General features: G+C 28.9%; 2 protein-coding genes across 3 annotated transcripts in view; one reads left to right on the top strand and one right to left on the bottom strand.

Annotated features, from left to right (window-relative positions):
• The window catches only part of LOC123293876 (serine/threonine-protein kinase S6KL), a 62169-nt gene that overhangs the window by 12539 nt on the left and 32144 nt on the right, over positions 1 to 17486 (bottom strand). The gene's annotated exons all lie outside the window — the stretch shown is intronic.
• Positions 863 to 7496, top strand: LOC123293877 (neurofilament heavy polypeptide). 2 transcript variants are annotated; one of them, XM_044874853.1, is made up of 2 exons: positions 863 to 948; positions 5892 to 7496. In XM_044874853.1, the coding sequence occupies exon 2, from the start codon at positions 5893 to 5895 to the stop codon at positions 7168 to 7170; it is 1278 nt and encodes a 425-aa protein (XP_044730788.1). In that variant the 5' UTR covers positions 863 to 948; position 5892; the 3' UTR covers positions 7171 to 7496. The 2 variants fall into 2 exon arrangements, with proteins under 2 accessions (XP_044730788.1, XP_044730789.1); XM_044874854.1 differs by lacking the exon at positions 863 to 948 and adding an exon at positions 1155 to 1176.

Below are 17486 nucleotides of genomic sequence, written 5' to 3'. Positions count from 1 at the left end.
AGGTAAAAACAGACTGAAAAGTTTTACCCAAAATTTTTACTTCGTGTAAGTGTTTCTGTGGAATCTAAGCACTCTTCGAACAAAATTTTCCAATAAAAATAATTTGTTTTTCTATAAAAAGGATTAACTATTCGGTATAAAAAAAGCTGTTTCGAAAATGTTTACGTTTTAACAACTTTCTACTTTAAAATTTAATATTTGTTATGAATTAGAGTTGAAATTTTAATTGAACCTGAAAAGTAAAATCGAATTCACTACCTGTATAAGATGTTTGCTTTTGAAACTTACATTTTTCGACTTGAAGCATTTTCCTCGATTAAAGTTATTTTTCGAGCTTCACGAACTTCAAGTAAAAAAAAACCCTATTTAATTTTCACTTCATTATGACTCACAGTCTACAAAAACACAATTCCAGAAATATAGGTAAAACAAAACAATGTTTTGGGTTTCCTTTCCAAAAGAAAAACTGTTCCAAGCAGACCAAAAAAGCTAAACTTTACACTTCCACATTCAATTCCCAAAAAAAATTTCGAATAATTTTATAAATTATAAAGAAATAATTTTCTTTTTACTAAGAAACAGAAAATTACCAACAAAAAGGTAATTTTTTAGAATTCTAATGGTCCTTTCTTCTTGAACTTAAGTTCTTTTGAAATAGATAGATATAATAATGATGACTCTTTTGAGATGCTCAAGGGGCTTCTTTAACAACAAAAACAACAACAAACATACAAAAACATCAACAAACTATTGCTTTATAGTATATAGTAAAAGAGTATATAGAGAAATGCCCCTCCTGCGCGCTCACTTTACCCCACGACAAATAAAAGGCCGGACGCTCCCGACCCGGACCACAATTCAACAGGTGATTCACTAGTGGGAAGAGATAACGTGACGTCACATACTTTTTTATATTTTTATATATAAATTATTTATAACAATAAATAGGTATTATCATTATTTTATTTGTGTTTATAACAAAGTGTTTATTTATTATTATTAACAATCAAAAAAAACGGACGATATATATTGACCAAAATTTTTTAAAAAACACAACAATTGCAAAACAATTATTGTATTTTTGACGAAACTTAAGACTTTTTCATAATTTTTTTTCGTAAATTTTCTTTAATTTTTTTATTTGGTGTGTGTTTTAATTTAATTTTCTGAATTTAAGTAAGTTTTTGCCAATTTTTTTTTCTAAGTGCTTTTTTAAATGATTAATTTTCGATTTTTCTTCAAAAAAATCAATATTCATTTTTTTAATTTATATGAAATAGTGAAATTTAAAAAAAAATATCGCGAATTTTTCAAATAAATATTTTTCAAAATTAGATCGAATCTTTTACATATTTAATTTGTATTAGTTAAATAGAGCGTATAGTTAATATAGCGTTGTTAAGAAAAGTGTTAAACGATAAAATAATTAAATTTTTATAAATTTGAATAAAAAAAATTGCATGATAACTTTTTAACATTTCTTTGCGTTTTAAATAAATTCTTAAACATTTTTAATGAATATTTAATGAGTAATATTGCATGCCATTTTAATTTAATACATGATTAACAAAATCTGCATATCTTAGAAATTTTATCGATAATGTTGATTTTATTTTAGTCATTTTTTTTATATATTCGCTTTTCAAAGTAAAAAATTTGTTTCATACAATGAAAAATAACTACTTAAAATTATGTAATTAACACATTAATTTTTGTTTTTTTGTAAATATTGCTTAATGTAGACTTAAAACAAACATTCACTTAACAAAACCTTCAAAATTATTTGAGAAAAAATTATATGAAATGATATTTTATTTTATTTGTTTTGGTTCCATTTAAATAATTTCTAATGTCAATAATTTTATTAAAATAATATATTGATTTCGTAATTAGTTAATGCATTTTTATTTATTTTTTATAATTTTTTTAATTTATGTGAAAACTGTCTGGCCACGAACTCGTTAAAAGCTCAGTTTTCAATTGCAATTTTTTAAATTACATGATAATAACCGGTTAAATAAATAATAAAAATTATTAAAAAAATTAATGTAAATAATATTTCTTTTTTTTTTTGTAAATATCATTTTAACTTGGTCATTAACATCATCTTTTCTGCTATTCGATGGTCACAAATACATTTCACTTTTATTTTTATAAAATTCACTTTTAAACTTGTTCAACAAAAGTTGTAGACGTTTAATACATAAACAAATAAATAAAAATCGTGACATATTCTAAAAAATAAAATTTTTTTCGCTAATTATAAACTTTAAAAAAAATCTATAGTTTTTATGGCTTCTTTAAATCGCGTTACAAGAATATTGCATCCAATAGTTTTATAATTGGTTTGTTATTTGTTTTTTAAACTCTTAACTTTCCAAGAATCGGTTTTTTAGCTTTTGGCTATAATTAATAACATCGCGAAAAGCATTTAAAATTTGTTTCAACAAAAAATTTCGCTTAATTGTACGCAATTATATGTTGTACATGAATGAAAATTGTATTCGGATGTGCTTTGAAACTCACAAAGGATCTCGCACTATCCTTATGGGAAATAACTTTGGGTTTAACTTTCTAAAAAAGTTGTAAGTTTTTGCAGATATTTTACCAAAAAGTTGAGAATTATTATACGATATTTGCACATAAATATTAAAAATAAGTAGTGGCAACTTTTTTTTTACTTAAACCATACAGAATCTTCACTTTTGGGTAAAATATCTGGAATAAACTAAAAACGTTTTACCTTTGTGACCATCAAGACTTGAATATTTCGAATAATTTGCCACAAAATTAGAACAATAGTCATCAAAGTGCAGTTTCATGGCTGGTTCTTGATGGAAAATCATTTTCATTTGTATAAAAACTATCTGCCGGGTTAGATAACAAAACAGTTTAGACCTATAAGATCCTCATTTTATCACTTACGCTCAGATTCAAAGCTCGAAAGAATTTAAATAAATTTATTGAGTAAATATATATACTTTGTTAAATGGCTGCCCATTACTTTTATCAAAATTTAAAAAGGAAATTATTTATAAGTAAAATTGAAGAAGGAAATATTCACGGTCTAACACAATGTTGGAAGCGTTGGAAAAAAAATAACAAAATTGAATATTTATTCGTGAAACTCAAACTTTGAGCATAAAGATCTTTGTGATTATTTTATGTTTTTACATATTTCTGAGTGTTTTTCAAAAATTTTCAATTAATTAAAATAGCACTAACTAATCATGAAGTTCAGAAAGTAAATTTTATTTCAAGCAATTTTTTTCTGTGAATGAAATACTTTCAAAAATAATTTATCATAAAGAATTAGATGCTTTATAATTAATAAATGCTTCTTCATTGCTAACATCTTTCTAAATCATAAAGAATTTTTCAACGACCTTTCCTGCTTAAAAAAAAATTAACAGTACTCATAAATAAAAGTTTATTTCAAAATGTAGGTATTTTCTTTTGCATGTTGAATACTCATTAATCATTTATTTATGTATTCTGTAAATAAAGTAATTAGTTTTATACCTATATTAGATTAGAGTAATTAATAAATGAAATATCAACGAAGTATATTTAGTTATAAATATATTATCTATATCTAATGACTAGTGAACTAACACAAAGTAATTTGATGACCTAACCCCATTAATAAAAAAATAATTGTCTGTAAACCACAATTAACGTCCATGACACACCTATATCTATTCTTATTTTATTACTGAACAAATATCCTGTAAATATCGGTCAATTTATCGTTCAAAAATACATACATCTATATTAAATTTATTATATTTGCAATGATAATCCTTTTTTCTATCAAGGATCGTAGTTTAAACCTCAAGTCATCCTTACTTTATCTGAATTCTCTTTGAAATGAATAATATTTATCTGTTACTACGATAGTTCACTGATATTTTAGCAGCGCGTTATAAAAATTCAAGTAAAATTGGAAAAAACTGAGCCAAATCAGACACACACAAATGTTGAAAACAAAAAAAAAAGTTTTTAGGAAACAAGCTTTTATTCTACTAAAAAGTAGGAAATAATTTTGTAGGAGTCACTCATATATGACTCCAAAAAAATTGAGATACTCCGAATCATTGTCGACATTTTATATTGAGCGCCTCAAGCTTCTACGTAGTCCTGTATAAGTGACTCCTACAAAATTAAGTTCTACTTTTAAGTACAATTAAAGCTTGTCCTTTAAAAAGCATTTTTTATTTAAAACTAAAAAAAGCATTTATATCAAACATGGTGGAAGCGATGGGATAATTAAAAAATGTACTGTCATCCAAACTAAACGTGTGTACAAAATTTCAGCTCAATCGGTTGAAAATATCTTCTTCAAAATTGAACAAACATTAAATAAAAAAACTTTTATTGCTAAATAAAAGCTTGCAAAAAGTTTATTTTTTAAAAACTTATAGCTTTTGTTTGAAACATGGCAAACTTTTGTTTGTTCTAAATTAAATCCGTATTACAATCAGTTTAAATATCGATAACTCTGTACATGCTGCACATTATAACAATTAACTCTGTTAGTTGTTTTTTATGATATCAGAAGATCTAAATCCATTAGAGTTACATTGAAATTTATATCGAGGTATATAAATGTATACTCTCAGAATACCTCTAAGTGATCGTAAAAAGCTTCACCTTCCATATTTAGCTTTTCGACATCATGTTTGATCGTAGCAAATTAAGAAATTTTAAGTAATCTTTTCAAAATCGATCGTAGCAAATCTTTAAATTAAGAAATCTTAGATTTTCTATACAAAATTACATTCTAATTATATTCTATCTTTAACGATTATTTGCATTTTTAGAGGTAGAGTTTTCTGTATTAAGATGGGAGTATATACTTAGCTATATAACTTCCCATCGCTTCCACAATTGTGTTCCAACCCATCAAGAATTTATAATACTATTGTGCATTGCAAGGCATGCTTGTATACATCTTTAAACAAGATTATATCCTGTTCTTTATAATTTTTTTTCGTAAAAATTGACGATGAATTGATTGAAATATTACGACTTCCAGAACACACACCATATATAAGCAAGCAATTGTAGCCTCATTTGGCGTACTTCTTTCTCAGTCCGTATATTTAATATTATTATATCAATAATGATATTTCCTGTAATTATTTCATTATAAAACACAGGACAACTGACTTACTTATATATATTTGATCCCCTATTCACTGTCATTAACAAATAACAAACAACTGAATCAGTTGACAACAGATACTTCTAGAAACGATATAGCGACATAAAATCAACCGGACCGAATCAATTTATATTCTTTTTTAAAAGTCATTTATTTAGATTTTTTTTATTGCAATAAATATAATCAATTAACTAAATCATTTACACTTCTCCATTCATCGATTTGATTCAATTTATTAAATCAAAGTACATCACAATAAGTATTAAATAGAATTAATTTTTCAATAAAAATTGCTGGGTAAAAGATTCTTGCGTAAAATTTCAAAATATATCAATTAATATTTGAAGAAAGTTCGATGACTCCTTTAACTTTGAGAAGATTTGATACTGGCCGTGTTCTAAAAAAAATCAGTAGAAAGAAAAGATTGAGAAAGTTGTAAACCGGTTATAAATCTCTCAGAAAATTGGTGTTTTTTTTTCATAAAAAAAAGAATTTATTGTAATATTCTTGCTTGACAATTAATAATTTGAAATTTTATGTAAGGCTTTTATTTTATGCACTTTATAATACTCGGGTATTTATCGCAAAATGTTTTATCGCTCGTAAATGTGGTTTATCGTAGTCTTATTTATTATTAATTAAATATAAAATCTAAATAAATGACTTGCTAAATTGCTTAATTTTTAAACTAATATTAATGCAAATATTTTTTTTGTGTTTACAGAATGAAATTGCTACTTTTATTCACATTTGCCCTTGTTGGCTGTGTATTGTCAATGCCAGTGGATGAAGTCAAGCCAAAAGAGGAACCAGCAAAAGATGAAGTTCCATTAGTAATTGCTGACTATTCATCCGTGTCACAAGAAAGTAAACCAGCAGCTGACGCTCCATTGCCAGCAAGTTCTGAAGCACCCGCTGCCCCACCAGCAGCCCTTGGTGATCAACCTGCTGCTTCTCCAGTACCAGAAAAACCAAGTTCATCAGAAGAATCAAGCAGTAGCGAAGAGAAATCTGATGAAAAATTGCCAGAAGCTTCAGCTGCATCACCAGTACAAGCATTGCCACAAGCTGAAAAGAAAATCGATTTAGCTGATGCTCAAAAACCAGTAGCACTTGCTGAAGAACCACAAGCTGAACCTGGCAAAGTTGTTGCTGAACTCAAAGCCGAAATTCCAAAAGAAGAAGTTCCAGTTGTTAAATCTGAATTACCTGTAGAAAGTGCACGTAACGCTGAACCAGAAAAATTACCAGAACCAGAAAAACTACCAGAAGCTGAAAAGAAAGCTGAATTACCAGCTGAAAAACCCGCAGAAGAAAAATTACCAGAAGAACCAAAAGCTGCTGAACCACTCCCAGCCGCTGAAATTAAAATTGCTGAACCAGCTCAACCATTAGAACCAACAGCACTTCCTTCAGTTGAAAAACCAGCTGAACCAGCAGCAGCTATTGTTCCATCCGATGCCAGTGAACGCGTTGTACGCGAAGCAGAAGAAAAAGCCAAGGAAGAAAAGAAGGAAGAAAAGAAAGAAGAACCAGCTGCAGCTTTACCAGCATCAGACGCACAACCAGCCAAAGAAGAATTGACACCTGCTCTTCCTGCTGAAAACAAACCAGCTTTAGCTGATGTAGTCGCCAAACCAGCTGAACCTGAACCAGCTAAAGAAGAAGCACCAATTAGCACAGCTGCTGAAAAGAAAGAATTATCTGAATTGCCAAAAGAAAAGAAACCACTCCCAGCTACATTAGCAGCTAATAGCGAACCAGAATCAAAATTGCCAGAATCAAAACCAGAAGAAACAAAATCTGAGCCAATCGCTGCTGAAGCACCAAAAGCTGAAGAACCAAAACTTGTAGCCGAATTATCTGAGCAAAAACCAGCAGCCGTCGCTGCAGAACCAGCCGCAATTGCACCACTTAGCGAAGAAAAACCAGCATTAGTTGAAGAAAAACCAAGTGCTGAACCAGCCGCCATTGCTGAACAAAGTGCAGCTTCATCATCTTAAATATTTCCCACGGAAAAGGGAAACCCAACTTATTCTCCCCATATCATTTCATAGAATTGCGTCAATCGTGTTCTCTGTCATTACATCATTATCATGCCCTCATGACTTCCTAGATCAAATATCATCGCATCAAATTCTTTCCCAAACCTCGTTTTCATTTTAAATATAGTTAAAATAAATATACTTGTCCCCGTGTCCTCAAGCTGTTGTTCGCGAACATGATATTTACTAACAACATTATCGCCATGAACGATATCAGACCGTGCCATCTCAACAATGCAAGTGGTGCGGAAGACTCGATAATTATAGTTTTAGTAATAATATTTTTTTAAATGGGATCTCAACATTACTATAACTACATTTTAGTGGCCCCAAAAAAAAAAACGTGTGCGAATTAAAGATGGAGTGCAGTGAACGTACACCTCGAGGACACCTTGCGGACAAAGACTGTGTTTTTTGCCCTTTTTATTATATTATTTATAAACAAAACGAATCGCTCAAAATTTAATTTTTTTTTTATTGAAATATTTGATAATTAATTTTTGTATCATCATTTTATTAAGACACTTTGTGCTGGAACGCCCCCACAAGTGTGAGCGCTGCGCAAAACGCAATCATTTTTTAGAATAATAATAAAATCATTATTTTTGTCATTTTTTGTGATTGTGTATAAGGTTATTTTTGACATACGAGTATTTGTTTATATTTCTATATAAAAAAAATAATTAATTTTAATAAAAAACGAAAAATTTTGAAAAAAATATATCAAGTGTTTTATTTCTTTGAAATAAAATTTTCAGATTTAACCAAAGAAATATTTGAAGATAAAACTGGTTGGGATTAGTCATAAATAGTTTTTGCATCATAAAAAAACCCTTCTTCATTCTGTCTTCGGTTAATTTCGATAGTTACAAGGATTTAGTCAAGAGTTTCATTAATTGAAGCATGATTAGTAAATCATTAGTAATAAATAGAATAGTTCAAAGTATTCCAACCAGTGGTATAATTTAATGGTAAAATCAGCAAAAAGTTCCCTGTGTGGTATATATGTCCCAGTCAACTAGCTGAATTAGCCGTTTAATTAACAAGCTGGCCTTTTTACTAAACGATCCCGTTCAACTAGATAGCCTGAACTATATTCAGCTATTGAATCAAAACATCTAGACAAATGATTTGGATCAAACAATTAATTGCCTAGCCTAGTGATTTAAATTTAGTTCCACTTTCTGCTACCTGGCGCTAAAACTCACACACTGTCAATATGGCGTCGGCAAGAAACACTATTGTTGGTGTTTCTCACAGTTTGATTGCGTTTACGAAAAAAAAAATAGGAGGGGAAAGTATAGTGACAAAAATTTGGAACTAAGTATGGTATGGACGGAATATCAGAAAATCCAATTTCTTTGAGTGAAGCTGGGGGTATACGCTAACTTGCCATTTACATGTCATCATAAACTTGGTGCCAACTTAAACTAGTAAATTAAAATTGAGCATGGTTTTCTCAAAACTTAAAGAAAATGTTCTTCTGATTCGACATTTCTGGTTCAAAATATTTTAAGGAACGATTACAAACGGTAAACTAAGAAAAAAGCAGTATACGAAATTAGTAAAGCAACGATCTTTTATGGTATTTGACAATCATGGCTTTCAATCGTATTATTAAAAAGATTGATAATTTAGTTATAACTTTAAAAAACATTATTAGAAAAAACATGCCATTCTAACCCTGAATTATTGAAATATCGATTAACGTTTACCACCACTAAACATACTCCTATTATAATTTGTCTATTTACATTTGATTTGAATTCAACCTTGTGACGTCAAACATTTGTTTAACAAACGAGAAATTTTCCTATCAGTATATATTGTTTAACCAAAAAACACATAATATGAGTACCGGAAAAGTAAATCATTATGATGAGATATTTAAAGTGTCATCAGACCCATCCATACAGTAGTTTTCCGTTACAGTTCATTGAGCGCATGTATTTTAATCATTTATGCAAACATGTATACATTATGTATAATAAAGCTTAAAATTTTTTTTTTACAAATTTTTATCAGTCATCAAATCTACAATATTTACAACTTTTCCTGTATTCATGTCAAAAACCTTTCTCCAAAAAGTCAATGCCATTCATATAATGATTGTCTCGCAATCTGTTTATAGAAAGAATAATTATTTTCATCCTAAAAAATTGTGATCTAGGGTCAAAGCTATTTTCAGCAGTAAAAGTGAGTGTTTTCCCCGAATTTTGGCGCCACTTCAAACGCGTTTGGCGCAACGCGTTGTAGAAGAGTGTAATTTTTTTAATTACATAAATTTCTCATAAATTTTTGTTCCCCGTTCAATTTCCGTCTTACGGGAAAATTTTCAGTTTTGCAAGCAACTTCACCACAATACACTTTTCAACAAATTTTGAAAATGAAAAGCAAAACTGGCTCTCCTCGTTAGAACACAAAAAATAATATTCGATGCAAGTAAGATATTTAACGAAACAAACTTTCCGAAATTAGATTAACCTTTTCTTTCGGAGAATAGTTTTCCACAGGCTCGTATTTTCCGAACAGGCAATGTAAAAATCTTCACAGCAGCGTCAAAATATTGAGAGACAAATCTTATTTCAAGGACCGCATAAACGACAAAAGGGTCTCTATTGATAGATTTTAATACTGGGGGGGGGGGAGGCGGAAATTTTTGCAATTGCCTAGGTGCGCTAAATTTCAAATCCTTGCCTGGTTTTCCACTTTTAAATCGGAAAATGTCCTAACGCAACCTCTGAACAATTTGCTTTCCAATTTCTGTTCTTGATAAATATGCCTTTTTTCTCTCCATTTTTCTTGGCTCGAAGGGCTAGTACTGCCCTTGTACGCTTATTCAATACCACATAGTTTAACTGTAAATTAAGTTAGTATCTATGACGACGTGCTTATTTATTCTTCATTATGTCTTTTGTGCGCGCTATAAAATTTTTAGGTTTTTGCCCATATTGCACTTCTGTCTAGTAGCTAAATAAATTTTCCAAAAAGCCAGGAATTTTGATTTATCGCATTATCCAGAAACCAGATAATAAACTCATGATGAATGCAAGGACTATTTTCTTTAAAAACAAATTTTTTTATAACAAAACACAGTATAAAATTATATTTAATTTTTTTGAGAGAATAAATAAAAAATTGTATCAAATTAAAACGTCAACTAAATGAATTAACATCATAAAAATTTGTTGAAATAAATAGCACGCAAAAGTATTTTTCATAAATGAGGAAATCAATAACGAAGGTTATCACAAAAAATATTAATTTTTATATCATTAGTTTTAAGAAATGAGAGATATATAAAAAAAATACCAAATGATTTCATACAAACTTCCGTGAGAGCTTTTGATCAGAATGATCCAAAGAACATTTTAGGATGAGTTAGAAAAAGTACCTATCACAGAAAGCCATATTACTATCTTATATTGGGGGTCCTTTAAAATTAAAAAGCGGACGCGTGATTGGTTAAGACTAGCAATATTAAGCATACAATTTTACATTACAGTTGAAATTATTTATAAATTTTAGACCACATTTGAAATAAGTGTGTTTTCTTAGCATTTTAAAACGATAATTTTAAGTTTCATTAACTGAATTGGCAAATGATAACTAAAAGAAAGTATAAAATGATTTATTAAAAAAATATCGTTTAAGATTATTTTATTATTAATATTTTACCTCCGTACGCAGTATACATCTCTTGTATACAAGCACATTGGAGCAGTAAAAATATTCTTAGGCAAAAAGTCTAACAAGGAAAAGTATTCTTTAATGTGTTTATGAAAAAAAATCTTGCGCGAACTTGCGCCTTTTCTTTTAAGACAAGAATAAGGATAGAGATTAAGATAGCTTAAGGCAAAAGTCAAAAAAAAAGCAAGCAATTTTCCAGTGAAACTTTGTAACTTATATTTCCAAAATATAACACAAAAGATGGCTCAGAAGCAGAAAAAGTTAAAAAAATTGAAGTAAAAATGAAGTAAGTGGGATTGAAGATGAATATCACTAAAAAATTTATTTTATTATTGCCAAATAAAAGGTACTTTTATTTGGATCAATTCTTTTGAATCAATTTTGAGCATACAAATCGCTTCATTATATTTTGTCCAGAAATTTGATACAAATACTTTTCACTGTGCATTGGTTGGGATAAGAAAGTGTCAAGGAAGTACTTTTTGGGAGTACTTACTTTCCAGCATCTCCACCCCCTTTATTTATACCACAAAACCATGTTTTTTGCGGTTCTTATATCTTTGCAACACTTTAGAGACCTTCCAAATTAAGTTATGATGTTGAAAATTGATGTTTTTTTGATGCGCATGTATTTGTATGTCATGTATCTGAACAACCCTCTAGAAAATTGATCTTTGAACAACTTCACAGTCCTTTTTGGAATGGCTACTTCTCAGCCCTTCTTCCTTCTTGTTCACACTACAGAATCATGTGTTTAAGCAGTTTGTTTTGAAGGCATTTCTTGTTTTTGACAGAAAACAAAAATCTTATTTCAATATAAAAAGTATCTAGCAGAAAAATAAAATGAGGATGAAATATGACTTTAGCGACGGAGCTCTGTTCCTCACGAGTTTTTTTTTATTAAGAGAAAAATGTTTTGAACTTTGTATATACAGACGACGTGTGAAGTTCATACGTTTTTTTTGAAAATATCTTTGATAATAGTTTGATAGAAATTTTCCTTTTTTGCTACATAAATCCATTTATGTTATTTTAATAATACCTAAGTAATATTACTATCTACTCGTATAGAGAAAGCCATCATTTAAACTGAGAACTTTAATTAATCTATTAAAATTAAACAAAAAAAATGTTTTTTTTATTTAGTAATATTAATTTCTATTTGCAAATTGTATGTAAATAATTTTTAAGGAGGTTACAGCATTTTATTCAGATGAATGAATACATAAATACTGTTTAGTGATTAAGTTTGCAGGTATTATAAGTTTTCAAGAAAACATCAAAGTCGAATTTTTTAAATTTAAAATACATATATACTTTTTTTCTAAATTTCCCATTAACTTTCCGTGTAGATCTTTTATCGCCGGTGAAGAAAAAATGATTTTAAAAGGCATATAATTGTAAATTGTGATCCTAGGTACGACACTCCACCTACACATATAAAATTTTTTTCTAAGGATATAGTGTCACAATTATTCATCCATAAACAACATAAAAATGTCTTTAATTGTTGCAATCAAATTTTTATAATTTTTTTATATATACATATAAGCAAGCATACAACACAACAATTCATTTTATTATATTATATAATTTATTATTAATTAAATAATTATGAAAATAATAAAAAAATAATACTCATCTAATATAAAAATGATTCATATAAAAATTAACACAAGGTTTTCGTTTTTAACAAAAAAATAATAATAATATTATATTAATATAAAAAAACTGTTATTCAAAGAAAATAGTGAATAATATGAAATATTTTTACAAAAAAACTATTTTATTTGTTTATAATTTTATTAGAATTTATAGTTGAGAAAATAAGGCATTCAAGCGCAGATCCAGCCCTCAAAACAGGTGATGGGCACAGGACAGCTCCCGAAAAGCGGACAAATGCGAATCGAAGTATGAACTCGCTCATGATCTATACTGTGCATTCCAAAAAAAGGAGATATTTCAAAATATATGACGCCCTGTTTAGGAAAGCAAGCGCAAATAATATTTCCTGTCTTATTTAGGCACACAACCAAGATTGTACCCTGTGAAGTGTAAAAAACGATCTCTCTGTGGTAGATACGGCGCGGTGATCATAAGAGTTACGCCACAAATCTTGGTCGCATGCTTCAATGAGATAAGCTACCGATTCTGGTATGGCGGAATTATTTTCACATTCTGCTTTTCATTTGGCCATCCAGAGTCATTTTTCATTTATAATATTTGAGGTAATCATAAGTCTATTTAGGTGATAGGGATAGCCATCATGCCCATATGGGGGGATTAGAAGAGTTGAAAAGGATATTTAGACAGCTATCATTTTTTGGGACAAATTTTTTAAAATGAATTGAGCCAGGTTTATGTGACCATTCATTTCCATAGTCATTATTTATATGTTAAAATTATTTGTCATGCCTTTTCCAAACTGAATTGATTTTGAAGATCATCGCCATTTTTTTTCGTTTTTCAAGGGACGGACCTCTAAGCTCGCACTTGAAACATAACTAAGAACACTCCGTTAAATTACCTTTCAAATGAAACCAAAAAAATTAAAATTGATTCATCCGTTTAGGCGCTACGATGCCACAGACAGACAAACATAAAGACACACACACATAGCGGTTAAACTCATAACACCCCTTTTTTTAGTTCGGGGGTTAAAATCCAATTAAATGTATCTTATTTTTGTTAAGACTTTTTTCACCTAAGCACGCCGTTTTCTAGATGTCGACGTTTAAAAAAAGAAAGATTTTGTAAGCTAAAATTACATAATTACTTGAACAAAATTGTTTGTCGACTAATTGTTTTTATTATGAATTGACACGAAATAAAAATTAAATAAATGAATAAATAATTAAGATATATTGATGTTAAATCATGTTTGTAGTAAAAAAAACCGAACGACGTGTTTTAATAGTAAATTTTATCTTAATATTATAAATAAAAATCGTTTTACTTCAGTAATTATTAACTGTGAGAAATTTATCTCATTGTTCAAAACAATTACTGTTTGAATGGAAGAATTACCGGAATACAGTAAAAGAATAATATATTTTATACATAGATAACAAATTATACTCAAATATATTTCTTTTGACTATGACAAAAATTTTTAAGTTCAAATTTAAATAAGTAAATAAATAAGATCCGAAAATAAATTATTATATGAAATTATATGGAAAAATTGAAGTGCTCATACGAGTTTATTAAGATTAAATCCTTGTTCAATCAATATCTCAAAAGCTTCTTGTTCAGTTGCAAAACTTGGACAAGATCAACATCTAGTCAGATTTGTATGTCTATGGATTTATTTGTTCAAATTAATTAGGACTCAAAATCCAGCATATCGGTCTGAAATAAAAGCTTTTCGTACAAAATTTTAGACAATATCTCAAAAACTATTCACACCTTTCCGTACCTTTCGAAAACAAATTTTTTTTAAATTATTTTGTTGATGTTTTTCTTAAGAAAATTAGTACAAAAAAAATGAAAACTGTTTGCCTGTGAGCTAAAAAATTACCTTTCAAAAGTATTTTATCCTAGGAAATATGATCCTTTTGGCAATAAGACGAGTAGCTTGGAGATACCGACTAAAATCGAATACGAGTAAAACAAAACTGCTATCCCATAGCAATGTTTTTAGACAAGATCTCAGAAATTTTTCATTCGAGCGCAAAACAGACAAAACCAGATAATCAAGGCAGTTAGGACCCTTAAAACTTTGTAATTTAGACGATTTCACGATTTCATTCTTATTTTTCGCAAAGTCTAGAGAATCACTGCAAAATAAATACTTTTTGTAAAGGATTTTAGACGATATCTCAAAAACTAATCACACAATTCTTCAACGAAACTGATTTCTGTCATTGTTGAGAAAAAATTATGCCAAGTTTCAGCAAATTCGAAAACAAATTATTTTTGTGACTTTCACTATTTTTTCAAAGGTGTATTCCTTAAGAAAATTTGGAAAACAGGACAAATTTTTGCAGAAAATGAAAAAATGAGACACATTTAATGATTGGGATATATGGTATACCATAGGTAGACATTCTTAACTTACTCCCGCAGTGTGAATATTATTATTCTGCTCGACGGAGGTTGAAAGCGGTAACTTCGTTAAGCACAATAGGACGAAAGTTGACACGTTCCGCCCGAAGCTGAATGGAGAAAACTATATTTAAAACTTTTGATTTTCTAGGGTAGGCAAAGAAATACGTAGGGTGGGCCTTGCTGCCTCCCCCCCCCCTCTAGCTAGGCCAATGCGTGCTAGCTAATATTTCAAACGTGTATTTGTATTCAAATCGAATGACATTTAATATAATAAAATTATACACGTTTTAGTGATTCATCACAAAGTTTGTGAAGTTGTTTGTTGATAAATTGCGGTTACCAATTTATAATACAAAAATTTATTTAACAAATTAATTATTATTATTATTATTATTGTCGTTTTGTTGTAAAAACATGCGGAACACGAACGCGAATCAAACATACAATTTTTTTTTTTAATGTACATTTTGAATACATAAACAGTTTAATTTGTCATTTATCTGTGCCTGTCTGAATGCATGTCGGTTCTAATGGACCGTGAGCTCAAAAAAAAACGAAAATTCTGCCTTTGAAAGAATAGGCCTTTGTCCTGATGTCGATTTCAATATATCTTTCGTTAAAATTTTAAAATATGCGAGAATAGATAACAAGGTCTGAATTCAAAATTAAAATCGATTGATAAACATACAGGTGAAATTTACAAAATTTAAAAAACCCCTGACAAATGCGATTTGTTTTTTGTAAACCGATTTTTGGAAACTTGGAAGCTATAAAATGTTCTCAATCGAGTCGGTTCGACCGTTTAGGGACTACGATGTCCTCTGAGAAACACACAGACGCACAGATATACACTTTATACTTATAACATTCCTTCTTGAATCAATATCAAAGTGATGGTCAAGGACATCAGATGAGATGAAAAGGAGACTTTGAGAGCTATCATTTTTTGGGACAAATTTTTGGAAATATTTTAATTGAAATTGAAATATTTGAGATGACTTTGTTCTTTTGAATTATTGTTTTGAATTACCTAATTATTTTACCATTTCACTTTTCAAAATGAATTGAACCAGGTTAATTTGACCATTCATTTCTATAGTAATTATTTATGTTAAAATTATACGTCATGCCTTTTAATCCTTCAAATGGCAGAGAAAAATAATCATGGAAATTATTCCATTTCATTATGAACTTACGGTCAAATGTGTCTAAGTTTAATTTTTCAATTTAATATTCATCACAGGATAGAATTTAGAGTGTGATGATTTACTTTTTGCATGTCTGCATAATTTTTTTTAAATTATTATCAAGAAAAAAAAATACATAGAAATTAATTTACATGTATTACCTTCTTTCATAGTTTTATGAAACGGATATCAATTAATTTAATAAAAAAAAATTTACATAAATTACGTCGTTGAAAAATATTAAACATTAGTTTAGTGCATTGTTCATAAGTTGTACAAATAATATAATGTTTCGTACTAAATTTTAAAAATAAATAAAGACGCGAAAATTTATCAATATGTTTCTCGACTAGCACGACAACCGCCACTGGCAAATTATTCAGTATTGCCTTGCCAAAGCAATTTCCAAGATATTTTCTAAATTTTCTTCGATCGTTCGACTTATTTCTTGTGCTAGTACTGCCAATGTCCGGTTTTGAGTAAAAGTGGCAACGTTATATACATCTAATGTCGCTACTATCAGTTTTACCCAAAATATTACCAAAATTTAAGAAAATTACAGCCCTCAACGCGACACTCTAATCTCTAAATCATTGGACTAAATACACAGTTGACTTTAATCCGAGCCCCTACATCGTTTACCATCCTCTCGTCTGTCGAATTATAATTTTGCAACGTTAAAGTAATTATTTAGGGTGAGATAAAATAACAATCTATAAATGACGCAAAAAGACCTATTTTCCGCGTAAAATTATAATCAAAATTATAAATAATGGAGATAGACTTCAAAAAGTGGAGTATTAATATTTTAAGAAATGTTGGCGAAAGAGGAAATACCTTTTTTATCATTTTTTATTTTTTATAGCTTTTGCAATTTTTTATGTGCTGAAAAATGCATCTGGCACAATTTTTTAGACATCCTTCCACATCCAACGAGCTATCGCACGTATTTTTACGACCATTATTTTTATATTTCATCAAATTTAATTTGTTGACCATGCTCTTAGCTGATTACACAACAATTCTGTCCTGCGAAACTTTCCTCGGGCTCACCGAGGCAGAATATCGAAAAAAGGTCATGTTTAAAAAGACGTCGTATGATTACATTATTTACACCCCAGTATACATTTATTTGAAGGTAAGATGATTTATTAAACAAATATTTGCAAATAAATAACTTTTGAACATTATTCTTGCATTTTTTTAGTATATCACTCTTAAAACAAACAAAAACCTGAATCTTTTTAGATCGTTTTATCATTTCAAAGGTCACCTCTCAATTATTGCATCAAAAATAGAAAATATTTCAACATAGATATAAATATTTTAATAATTGAAACAAATTTT

Source organism: Chrysoperla carnea, chromosome 2, assembly GCF_905475395.1.
Source record: "Chrysoperla carnea chromosome 2, inChrCarn1.1, whole genome shotgun sequence".
Lineage (NCBI taxonomy): Eukaryota > Metazoa > Arthropoda > Insecta > Neuroptera > Chrysopidae > Chrysoperla > Chrysoperla carnea.
Note: the sequence above shows the minus strand (reverse complement) of the source record. Positions and strands in the feature narration are given on the sequence as shown.